The following is a 13,398-nucleotide window of genomic DNA, read 5'->3' as shown; positions in this document are numbered from 1 at the left end:
AACTCAATTGTTACACCTGGTAGAGCAGAACGCTGATCATTTTATTAAAGATGAAAGACTTTAGACAGTTTTTCAACTCTCAGTAATGCCACAGTGATCGTTTGATATATGGACCTGCAGCGGAGTTTAGACCCAGACACGGCTAGTGACGTCAGACTGAACAACCGGATATATATTTTTTTGTTGCCATTACAGCAGCATCTTAAAACAAATATTCTGCACTTGATGAGCCCACATTAAATTAACCGAGCAGATTGTCATTTCTGTGTTAAGACAAAGTGGATTTGACTCTGAGGCCAGCTCCTAACCTTATTAAATCCGTCATTATAAATATGATCTGATGAATGTAGCTTGCATGTGGTCTCTGTAAAACACAGTCCTCTTTCTGCAGGCCTAATCTAAAAGGATGTGGCGGTAAATGTGTTTAAATAATTAGACCTGATTAATTGAGCCAGCGTTGATGAACAGAGTTAATTGACAGTCTAAATGAGTTGAGCAGGGAGATGTTGATTGGGTGGGTTGTCTTTAAAGTTATTGGGCCTAATGAATCATGTTTCAGTTAGTATTTGGTCATTTGATAGAAAATTGGATTTTAAAATCAGGAATATTTTCTTTTTTCTTTCTTTCTTTCTTTTTGTAAACGGCACGGGTTTGCTTTGCGTCCCTGTAAGCTAACAGCGTCACACATACGCACGGTTGCTCTCATTCCATTATTAAAGAACAATAGAAAAACTCTCCCTCTCTCCCTCTCTGTGGAGTGTTTAGTTCAACAAATCCCCATCTCCAGCACCACTCTAACGATACTAATTGCCAGTGTAATTATGTATTGATCGGTACTGTGTGTGTGGGTGTGTGTTGCATACATCATTACCTCTTCTTCACTTCTTTACAGGCTCTTAATACAGCTTGGATACAGTCAGAGTTAGAATTTGTTAAAGTATCTTTTGCTGTTTGGGTCAGCACTTTAAAGAGCCCGATCTCCCACTGCTGGTCGCTGGGCAGCTCCATCAGAGCAGAGGTTAAGTACTTTGCTTAAGGGCACCTGTGGTGGTTGATGGTGGAAGTATGTTATTCATTCACTTTCTACACCCATATGTCCCAGCTGGGCTAATGGGCCTCCTGATCACATGCAATCTTCTCCTTTCTAACTGTGCTTACAAAGATACATTTTCAAGTGACAGTGTACATTTATGAGTGAGTGTGCATTTCGTATTATCCAGTAGGCAATATTTCTTCTTCTTCTTCTTCTTTCTATTCAGTTGGATTATGGTCTAAACATGTGGTGACAGCTTTTGGAAGCAGTTCTCTGAATAGGCGCCAACTCCTTGAGGTTTCACCGTCTGCCTGGAGTGCACTCAACATAGAAATTACCATCCTGCTACCAATGAATATGGAATTGATGCAGTAATTTCTTTTTCTAAATTATTGATCAGTTAGGATCAAGTAACACATCCTAGAAAATGGCTAGAACGAATCAAAAGGAGAAGGAAAAATAATAGATGGCACACAGGACCAAAATGATTTTTTTCCCCTGTGGATAAGCCCTTGGTTTTAAATGAACACTCTTTCCTCATGGTGACGTTAATGCTTCATTTTTGTCACATGCTGGGAAACAAGGTTGTTGTCATAATTGACACATAATTGACACAGTGGTGTCACACCTGACATTGGTGGGGGTTTTTTTCCTTCTTATTTTTATCCTAAACATAGACGGATGTGAGCTTCTAATTTTGGCTCGTTTCAACATATGTTCTTAGCATATCAAGTGCAAATTTGTGTTTGTAAAAGCTATGGGGATTAGGGTGTGTTATTTCTTTTTCTTTTTTTTTTATTTCTTTTTGGCTTAGAACAGGAAATGTTATATTTTGAAGATAAATGAAATAACTGTCAGATTTACAGAATAATCCAGAGCTCACTGTGAAATCCTCTGAACTTTTAAAGGAGTACTTTGGGGGAAAATTGATAAATTCTCTGTCTCTCTCACTCACTCACACACACACACACACACACACACACACACACACACACACACACACACACACACACACACACACACACACACACACACACACAGAGCGTGTTTAGTGACTGCACTATAATAGGATGAGGTATAAATGCATGAGGGGTTGAATAATTCCTTTAACTCAGAGATGAATTGCTTTTGATTTTTGGAAGCAGAACAGAACAAAAATAGTTGTTGCATGAGCCAGTTTAAGGAATATGAAAAATAACAAATTGTAACCACACCACCACCTTCTTCCAGTGTGCTTATTTTCCATGTGACTTCACGTACATCATTCACTTGTGTTGTTGAAGCAGACTGCCATATATCTGGGGGAAATCCTCTAAATATAATTTTTGGTGTGTATTCAAATAAGGTCTTTATTTCCAGCTGAGAACCTCTAAGCCCCGTCACTAGTGCTATACATTACGGAGATCTGAGTGAGCTATGCTGGTAAATCATTTTGAAATGGTAGGCCAGTATTCTGTTTGCGCGCGTGTGCCTGGCAGTTACACATGAATTCTTTCCCCTTTGCTTCTTGCTGTATATTGCCACATGAAATTAATTTCTGTGTTTCTCTGGGGGGTTGATGTCGACTGTCTTTGACTACAGAAATAAACACAGCACATGCACATAGTTATGATACCATGGATATCACTGTAAGCCACCAGGTAAAAGGTTGTTAGGCTGCTCTCTTGGTTAGAAAATCAGCACTTCCAAGTATCCTTGCAAGCACATGCACACAAGCTCAGTAGCACTTCTTGTGTTTATTCTACTTGAAGAAAGTCCTGCAGTGCTTCCATGAGTTCAAAACCCTCACTGAGATTTCTGGGTAATTTATGATGCTGCCCTCTCCCAAAACCCCTCACTCTGCTTGGAGGCAGTCTCTCTCTCACTCACACACACACACACACACACACACACACACACACACACACACACACACACACACACACACACACACACACACACACACACACACAGTGTATGCTGGCAGATGCAGGTACCGTGTGTGTGTGGGAAAACTTCATCAACATAGGACAGCAGAGGAACAGCCAGCACTTGTGGTTGATGCCGCATATGTTCGGTTTCCTCTTCATACTGCTGTCTGTCACTTCTTTTTGTTCACTTCTCTCTTTCATTCTTTCTCATCTTCTCGCACCCACCATCATAAAAGTAGGCCATCGTTATAGTGAAATGCATCAGTTAGGTACATGTCATGTTTCTGGAAACGCATTTACGTCTCTGTTGGCTTGATGAGGAGACAGCTGATGACTAGTGGGGAGAGAAGCATTTTCTTTTTGCTGCCCGTGATAAATACACACACACACATACATGCGCACGCATTCAGAAACGCACAAAAGCACACACATGAACGACAGGCTTGTCTCGAAACCACGCCGTCAGCATTAATGCCAGCCAGTTTTTGTCCCCCTCTCCGCTGTCCTCTCCACTCCTTTACAGAGCATTTATTTCCTCTTACTAACAGGTTTCTACAAAGAAACATAGTGCCTGCTACTGCAGCAGGCTACCCAATTTATTTGCCTGTTTCTAAATGAACGAGTGTTTTGTGTTTGCCGCCCATGTTTCCTCCTTCCTTAATTGCCATAATTCACAGCAGTGTTTTCAGTCAACAACACTATGTATGTTCCCTTACATAACCCCATGTTGTACTCTGCTGTTTTCCATATGTTTCACTCAATGGAGGTGACTATTGACAAATTCCACTTGAGGCTAGTCTGTGTGCCCAGACATATTTTCCTGACTTAATATGTTGAAGAAATGGCAATCATGGGGGAATGATTATTCAACCATTTCCTTTAGGCCTGGCCATCCAGCGCACATCTGTAATCAGTCTGTTATTGTGGGTGGAGCTGTGTGCACACGTGTCTGGAGCCATATGAACATTTTCACTCTATTTTACCATTTTGCAGCACGAGATGGGTGAAGCGGCTCCGCCTTCTTGAAGAAATACAGTTGTGGTTGATGAACATGATTGCGTAGGGTTGTAGAGACCACTCTGGTTTTATGTGTATAATTGTTCTCAATACTTACTAGCAGTATTTAGGTCGGACAGTTCTCTGCCACCATGAGTATGAGCTGCATATTAAGAATCAACAGCTGGAGAGAATTGTACAATTGTGTGTATTCAATAACCCATAAAAGATCGAGTAATAGTCAAATCCAACAACAGTTAAACAGTTAAAAGTTATGTTTGTTGTTAATTATTCAATCGATTTATTTTTGTTTGTTTGTGCAAAACCATCTAGTAACTATCTGGTTCTCTTTGTATCTGATTATAATAAACTCAGCAGATGTTGATTGGAGCTTTGATAAATTGTTCAGGAGGTACATTTTAAACATTGTATTTCCAATAAATGCTTCTTCACTTAGAAAAAAATAAAGTGACAATGATCACGTCATTAAGAGCCATCAGCTTCTGTTTGCCTTGAGCACATCACTCGCATGTTTTTTTTGTTTTTGTTTTTGTTTTCCCCCCCTTTTCTTTTTTGAGAGGGGGGACTTGAGAACAGGCCAAGTTTCTGTGAAAAGCAAATCCACAAATTCATTCAGTGTGCACCGCAGGCACCCTGTGAAAATCAAAACAAGAAACCTCCTCTTCTGCATTTGTAAGACCCTGCTGCCAAAGTCAGCGGAAGGTTGTTGGCTTAACTCCTTCGTCCCCGGCGGAGCTGCGTGTCTTTGAAAACACTGCGGAGCATTACATGCAGTCTCCAGCCAGCAACTCTGCAGAGACCACAAAGGATGGAATATCCTTTCCATACTAAATATCAGCTCCAAATCACATGGGAATCTTTTAGTGTGTTAAATTGCAGAACCCACATCAGAGTGTAGCCTCTGTTAAAATGCTTTCCGACCTCAAGGGAAATGCTTTCTATCCCATGCTGATCTACGCTGTTTAAACCTTTTAGACCAGCAGGAATTGTATACCACCTTTACCCCCCCAGTACCGCAGAGAGACCTGTGTAGGTTACTGTGTGAGCACTTGCTAATGCCTGTGTTTGTAATGGTGGTTTGTGTATTAACCCTTATAGAGTCTTGGGGCAACTGTATACAGTATTTTCCACAGTTGGCCTCCTCTAAAGAAGATACATTAACCTTTTTAGGTCCTGCCTCTTAGGCTTGTACATCTTGGGATTTTGTGTGTGTGTGGTTGTTTGTGTGGAAACGCTACTGAAGACGCATGCACTTCTTTCACATGACTACATGGTTTAAAATGGTTGGCCCTAGTTTTTGTCATATGATGTGTATGAGGAATTATTTTGTTGCTTGTAACCACATCTGCTTGCTCAGGTTGAAAGAATGTCTCGGTTTATTGTGTGCGCATGGGTGCTTATATGTTTGTCTGTCAGTCGCCTTTGTTGTGAGGGATGAAAGTGCCTTCTAGCCATCAGTGGTTACTAAAGAAAGTTGTTTCAGGTAATGGTTGCGTTTGCTTCTAGCTCTCACTTCGTTAAATGCACACACTGCCATACACACAGAAACCCCCATTAAACTGACCCCTTTATTTGTTTCCTTCTACCCTGTGACACGTTAGGGCAAAAAAAATGGGGAGTAAGAAGGGGCAAGCACTTTGTTGTCTCGAGTTGATTGTCCTACCACCTCTCGGAGGACTTGGTCTAAGTGGGCAGATGTGTGATGGACAGAGGGCTGGAGTTGGTGACTTTGTGAGAAATGGAGAGAGAAGGGGTGGATGAAAAGAGAAGGTACAGAAGTAGAAAAGGACAGGGAGGGAATATTGATGTTTGCTAAGTTACTGTAGTGGCTAGGAGGAGACAGAAAAAGAGTGAGAAGGAAGAAAAAGGCAGAATAACGTTTTATTGACTTGTGCCGAGCTGCAGGCAATTTAAGCAGATCAGGAGGGAGTGGGTGTTATCTTTTCTCCTGTGCGGATCAATCAGATGATGTAGTGATAAGACTATGGATTACACCGCCATTTACACGCTCCCTATGTATGTGTATGTGTGTGAATACAGCAACTCACACGTTTGCCGGCTGTGGTTAAGTCGCAGATGCACAAACATTTATTCTCTGTTAATAACAGCATCCAAAGTGGACTTTTTTTGATTGGCGTTGTCAAAGAAAATTGATACTCATACACTAATCATTGCTAAAAATTACTGTCTGAGGTGATAATCAATTTCTACAGCAACGATGCTAACAATGCTGGCTAGGGCTGCACGATATTAGGAAAACCTGCGATGTGCGATAACTGTGATCAATACTGCGATAACGATGTGACTTGCGATAAAATAAATAGCAAAATAAAAACAAAAAATGAATACATAATTTCCGCTTTACTGCAACAGTTTTATTTAATGAAAGCTGCTGTATTAGCAGTGTAACAACAAAGTGCACTTTAACATTGAAACATTGCCCCCATAAAAAAACATTGAGGCTTGAATTCTGAAAGACATCCTTCCTGGTCTCTAGAATTAGTTTTAAATAAACATAACTTAAATTATACTGCAAATTATCTCAATGCAGTTGTTCATCATTTTACCACTCACCAAGTAGTTATGATGCAAGTCAAAACTGGAGAGGAAACTTTACTGTAGTGCTTGCGTAGTTTTCAGCTTGGCTCAGTTCAAACATGACGGTCTTCCGGCATGTTTCATACATTTGTGGAATGGCGACATGGGAAAAGTAGTTTCGTGAGGGGATGGGTATCTCCGGTCCACTTTATGTATCAGACTGGTGAAGCCCTCTCTGCTAACTGTATTTATAGGCATTGTTAAAAAATGTGTAATGGCCTCTGTTATTTCTTTGTAGCGCTTTGACGTTTTCTCATAAGTTGTTCCACTTGAAAAACTCTGATACAGAGACGGCTGTTGGACTGCTGCGCTCTTTGTCTTAACATTAGCAACCTTTGTTTAGCTACCCCTGTCTTTCTGGAACTCTTCAAACAGTTCTCTGTGGTTGTATTGAAGATGATGGTGGAGATTAGTCGTGTTTCCTCTGGTGGTTGCCACGAGTGTTCGGCAAGTTTTGCAGAGTACCTGTGTTTGGAGAACGTCGTCTTTATCAAATCCAAAATACCTCCAAATAAGCGAGGTACTATTTTTTTTATTTTATTTTTTAGGCACGAGTTCATAGTCAGTAGCGTTCTCGTCATGCGTCTCGCTCTCAACCTTTACAACTCTGACTCGTTGCTGCAGCGTTGTTCGCTCCCCACCTGCGTAGGAGGCGGGCCTCTAATCCATTTGATTGGTTAATGCCGTGAAGGGCTCTATTCGACTGGTCAAATGTGTAAAGGGGTTTCTTTGATTGGTAAATTCTTTAAAGCACGTGTGTAAACATTTTAAGGTACCCAATTATCGCACTTTACGTCGTCTTTTGCGATGGGCCCATCGCGCAGGCTGATATCGCAATGACAATAAATTTTCGATTTATTGTGCAGGCCTAGTGCTGGCTTTGCCTCCTTCAGTGAACACACAACTTCACACATATCTGCTGCAGACAGCCAGGCACACTAGCAGCTGAAGTAGTTGACGTTCTTGACACTAACAGACACTTAGGAACTTAAAGAAGTGAGTCAGGCTCCAGTTTGAGAAATATTTAAGTTTTAAACAGTTATCATAAATGTTAACCTGGCCAGCACACAGCATACCGTTTAACTCTGTTAGCAATAATCCAATAGTAATATTAGCCAACTGTTATCACTGTGGTAGCGGCTAGTGGCCGGGCTCATAACAAGTGATAACCTTTGCTGTGTAGCTCCCATATTAATGTTATCAGTCCTGTACGTCTGGAACTTGACAGTGTAATTATTTTTAACAGGATAACAAGTGTTAAGCTTCTCTTAAAGTTCCAAATTGAGGCTGAGAAAAGTCTGAGCTCTTAGATGGTGTCAGCCTATCTTACCAACTTCATCTCATCAGCAGCAAAAACATGGTGACAAGTCACCTGATGCCCAGCACTACTTCAGACAACCTTTTTTTTTTTTTTTTTTTTAAAACATTTATTTTGCACTAGAGAATTACTTTGATTGGCCGTGACAGTTATTGGTTTGGTTTAATTAATCACTTATTGTTTGGATGTACAACAATGTAGAAAATATAGCTTTCAGTTTCCCAGAGTTTAAGTGGTTTTCAGGCTAGTTTTCATCTGATCAGAAGTTTGGGGGGGGGGGGGGGGAAGATGTTGATAGTGATGAAATAAGGAAACATTGGTCACTTTTCTAGCGTGGGAAACTAGAAACAACAGTCACTAAATGTTATCCATCAGATTAATGTATTAATACTTAACCACAGTGATACCTGATTGATATCCTGAAACTGTGTACAAAAATGTGCAAATGAAGTAAAGCATTTATTGGCTGTGGCATTTTAACCCTGCTTCATGGATTATACCCTGACTGTGTTTGTATGTCATGACTGGTTAAAGCATCATATGGGTCAGTGGATTGCCTGGGGTGATAGACCCCTCGTGACACTGGAATGTTCCAGATATTGTCACATAGTCACCATCATTACTGCCGTGTCACCATCATGACCGAACACTGTGGAATAAAAGGGGTTTGCATGGTGGGATTGTGCTTTAAAGACAGCAGTGTGTGAGTGTGAGTGAATAACCTCAATTTCAATAATCAATCAACAATCAAATATGTTGGCCATTCTCACTGAATATGGAAACGTGCAGCAAGTTGACTTTTAGGCAGCTTAGCTGCTTTTACGAATTGTTTTTAAGGGCATTTGAGGAATTCTCAGAATAGGTGCTTCACATGCGGCTTCCATAGTATGAGACCACATTAGTTTAGAATTTAAAAAAGGCATTTCTTTGAATATAAAAGCTAATTTGTAGCATTTTTAGAATGTGTCCTTATATGAATTCATGATTAAACGGAATCTATTTATTGTTTTGAAATGAGATACTTTTCCATTTCTTGTTGTAAATACCACTTTAAAAGCACAACAAATCTAAAGAATTCTCTTGTCAGACAGAAAAACATTCACACAATCACCCCAAACATCACAACCTACATTAATTTGTTTTCTGCTGAACAATCTGCTTTAGATCAGAATAGAATTTTTGAGTGCTTTTATTTTGTCTGATTCATTTCGTTGCCTTTCCCTCCTGTCTCTAGCCACTTCAGATCGACGATAACTTCTGTGGTCAGGACTTCAACCAGCCTCTGGGGGGAACCAGCACCATCGAGGGGATTCCTCTCTTCATCGATAAGGATGATGGCATGACTTCAGTGGCAGCGTATGACTACCGTGGCAACACTGTGGCGTTTGTTGGCTCACGCAATGGGAAACTGAAGAAGGTAGGATTGTTGGTGTGTGTGTGTGGTCTTTTTAAAATTTTTGTTTTATTTTTTTCTATCGATGCTGGTATTTCTTTTCCATTTGAACTGGATGGAATATGAAGTTGAAGGGAAATTGTGTGTAAGCCAAAAAGGCATTTAGATTTTTGTCGTTTATTTATTATCCAGTTAAAAGGAAGCAACTTTCTGGCAAATATCTTTTTACTTGTGAATGGTTACCAGCGTTTTGCCCAGTGATGCTTGTCAGTTCATAAGCTGTGTACTGGCGGCCTAATCGTTGTAGATTTGCATAAGGCACTTTGCTGATGCTTTTTTTTATACTAAATGCAGTCATCACCATTTTTCTTGCTGGTGGCTATTTCCAGCAGGACATCCGAGTGTCTCTTTAAAACCTCTTCATTTAACAAGCAATTTAAAGCAAGTCTGCGCCTACTCTTTCATTGATTGTCATGTTTGTCACGTCAGGCATAAAACGTAACTGCTTTGTCCCAATGCCACGTACGGTCTTTTAAGAGCTCACCTTCAATCAATCCAACAGCTATGACTGGTGAATGGCTTTTCTGTTCAGGTCAGCTGTGCAGGGCTGAGGTGGATAGAGCTTTGGACAGGGATAAAGTGGTGATGGATGCATTGGTGGGGAAGAAGAAAATCTAAAGTGCATTTCTTGATGAAACTATTGTCCCTTTCTTTGGGTCAATTTCTTTGTGGATTCAAAGCAAGTTAGGGTTTATGTCATCGCACTTATGCGGCTGTTGCACCCTTTTCTGTAGAGGAATGATTAATGATGTGCGGTCATGTAACAAATGGACAAACCTCTGTGCCTGATTAAACTGATATAGCTGACCTTTTGTGATTGTATGTTAGATATATGTAAAATTTTCCGCAATTATGGTCCTTTTTGTGTAACAGTGTTGTGTTCAATCTCAGCAATTGTTCCTTTGCGTGTGCGCGCGTGTGTGTGTATCCAGACTATGGAGGACAGAGCTCTCGGGGTAAATGGTATCTCATTAGAATTCACCCCATTTCTCTCCACACTGCTCAAGACCTGTCATCCATTCAATATTATGAATGTATAATCAGCCTGTGTGTTTGTGCACTTTTAATACGAGTTTATGTATTCACGCAATGCTTGTGTGTTTGTCACTCACAGTGTGCATAATAATGCATCGCGCTTGCGATGGCATGGGTTCGTGTGTGCACGCATGTGTTTGTGTTTATGAGAGTGCATGAGACGGCAAACAATACAGTGTCGACTAAGATTCAGTGCCGTGCATTTGTCAAAGTGACACCCATTCACTTAGCTCGGCAACAGTCCCTTTATTTATTTAGCTGTTCTCACATGTCTTTTCTTGTGTGGTGTTATGCACTCTGACTGAGGTATATACGTGTGTTTGGAGCATCACCTGGGGAAGAGACTGCTGCAGTAGGTTTTGAGATAAGTCGTTTTCATGTGTGTGCGCGCCATCATGTGTGTGCGTGTGCGCAACAGCAGAGCCAAGGAGCCCGCGGTTCTTTTGGCTGCCTTGTGTTTCAGTCAAACCCAAAAACAACTAAAATAATCTGGTCTTGGAAAGGATTCAGTTTGCTGTGAAGGAACAATATCTAAAACCTGACGTTGGAGCATGCACAGACATGCACACGCGCACACTCACTCACTCACTCACTCACTCAGACAGCAGCCATAAAGAGGCAGATGAAGAAAAAAAAATGGAAAAAGAGCAACTGAATTAATAGTGTGTGATAACAGATTGTTGGGTCCTCTGATTGTGTGCGTCAGTGTTTCTGTAACTGATTTTTATTTGTGTCATTATCCTTTCAGTAAAAGCACCGTCTGTTTCAGGGCGAGTGTTAAAGTTTGTGTGGACGAGTGGGAGTCCATGCAGGCCATGAAGGAATTACTGAGTATGTTCCTGTTCTTACACCTTCCTCAGGAGAGCATTAGTGTTGAATGTTGTTTATATAGCTCTGCCTGAGGGCGATGAAGGGAAAGAGGGGCAGAAATAAGGAGAGTATTGGTTGGCTGGATGAATTTGCCTTAAGGAGACAGCTTGCATGTGTGCTTTTCAGGTGCGTTTTAAGAGACATGGAAAGGTATGATTGGCAAATCCGAAAAACAACAAATCTGGCAGTGACTGTTGCAATAATCTTAAATATAACCAACTAATGTTTGCCAAATGGATCCACATTAATCTCCTGGGAGAGTTTTGAGGTTTAAGGAACATCACTTTACCTTAAATAACTTTTTGTTCACGTCTTTATTGGCTAGACGTGAAGTGCTTTGATAATCTGTTATATCTGCACTCAGTCTATTTTTAACTAACTATAATGTTCAAGGTTTTCCAGAGCAACAAGACAGTAGCATAAACAACATGTTTTAAGCACTAATGAAGTCCCTCTGTGCTCTGTAGTCTCTCACACACTCGCAGGAGAAGCTTTTACTAATGAGTAATGGTTTGATGGGACACAGACATTAGAGAGAGAGAATCAGGAAGGAAGATGGTAAGATGAAGGAGATATAGGAGGTTAGCGGAAGAAGAAGGGGGAAGGAAGCGATGAAGAGAGGTGATGCCCTCTGATTAACTAATTTCATTGGTCATCTGGATACTGCTGTGGTCAAGGGCACAACTGTTGACCGGCTATCTGCTGCACTTAATTTTTAGGATTAAAAGCTCTGATTCTTTGACGATGTGATTATGTCTGGGTGCTTGGCTCTGCCTGCCATCGGTCCCTGTGTCTTTGTCAGCTTTATTCTAGTTTACATAGTGGACCTTATTCACTCCTCTTTTATGCCTTTCTGTCTGAAGAAGCATTGTAACAAAGCTGCTGTGGTTTGTTTAGCCAACACATTTATAATGATAAAAGTCTGAGTGATTCTCTCAGCCACTTCTGTGCTTTCAGGCCCCGTTGAGCAGTGACAATAAATGGGCATCAACCATGACACGCTCACACATACGCTTGCACACATATGCACCATCTCAATAGGTGGTCTGGGGAGATGAGAGAAGAAGGGAGGATTGCACTTGACAATCTAGTACCTATTGTCTGCTTTTGGTGCTGCACACACACGAACACTCAAACGCAGGTTAGGATTCCTCAGCTGCACCCTCCATCAGAGGCCAGCGCGAGCCATCTGCTGTGTATATAGGGCCAGTGTGCCAGGTGGTACGAGCCCCAAGTGCTCGATGTGTCCCCCATTGTGTCCATGCCAGGCTCAGGTGTGTGGGTGCCGTTCAATGACCATTCATCAGTGCATCAATTGAGCTTCCCCGCAGTTTCTGACAGAAGTTAGAAGACAATATAAGACGAGCGTAAACGACCAGCATAAGAATAACATAGTGAATGGGACAAATAAGGCCTTACACTACATGTTACTACATGAAACACATAGGTTTATAGATGTAACAAACTTCAACATAGCATTTTAAAAATCCTTTGAATATGAGAAATCATTTTTTGAAAATCCTCTGACCTGTCCAGGGTGTACCCCACTGCTGAAAAGCAGCTGGCAAAGGTTCCAGCTCCCCTGTGACCCCGAATTGGATATGTGGAAGAAAACTGATGGATATTCAAAGCAGAGAGTGCAGTGGATGATGGTTTGAGAGCATGTCTTGGAGCCAAAAAATAACATGTTTGACCCTACACCTAGTAAGTGTTTTCATTAGCTAATCAGTACAGGATCCGTTGAGGTGTATTTGAAAGCGAACATGACCGAGTATTTGTTCTGTCACCCTGCAGCACATTGTAAAAGCTAAGTGGATGACTGCGTCAGCTAAGCAGCTGCAATCTAAACATTAAGTGGCAGATGGGATTTCACATGTTGTTGCTGTTGTACACACAGCAGGCCTCATGAAGCCACAGTTAGGTTTATGAATTACAGATTTTAAGTCTTTGAGTCTCATCTTCAGTTTGAGCTTTGTCTAAAATTACCTCAGCAAATGTTCTAAATAATATTTCTCACTGTCAAATTTTAAGAAAAACTTAACCCACACAAGTAACTGTAACATAAAACTTGCTCCAGCTTTGGTGTTAAAGATTATCCCCAAAAGCGATCTAATGATCTAAAGCTTGCATCTTTATTTTTCTAACCTATTGAAAATAACAAAAA

The 13,398-nt window shown here is 40.9% G+C and overlaps 1 protein-coding gene across 4 annotated transcripts in view; it reads left to right on the top strand.

Annotated features, from left to right (window-relative positions):
• Positions 1-13,398, top strand: part of plxna1b (plexin A1b) — a 182,985-nt gene that overhangs the window by 41,695 nt on the left and 127,892 nt on the right. For all 4 annotated transcript variants that reach the window (XM_085273512.1, XM_085273510.1, XM_085273511.1 and 1 more), the window contains exon 3: positions 9,111-9,293. In XM_085273512.1, the coding sequence (XP_085129638.1) occupies positions 9,111-9,293 (183 nt within the window). The remainder of the gene's footprint in view (positions 1-9,110; positions 9,294-13,398) is intronic.

This window comes from Mchenga conophoros, linkage group LG5 (genome assembly GCF_057382185.1).
Source record: "Mchenga conophoros isolate Kocher_MC1m ecotype Shallow Benthic linkage group LG5, M_conophoros_male_GT1.1, whole genome shotgun sequence".
NCBI classification, from domain to species: domain Eukaryota; kingdom Metazoa; phylum Chordata; class Actinopteri; order Cichliformes; family Cichlidae; genus Mchenga; species Mchenga conophoros.
Note: the sequence above shows the minus strand (reverse complement) of the source record. Positions and strands in the feature narration are given on the sequence as shown.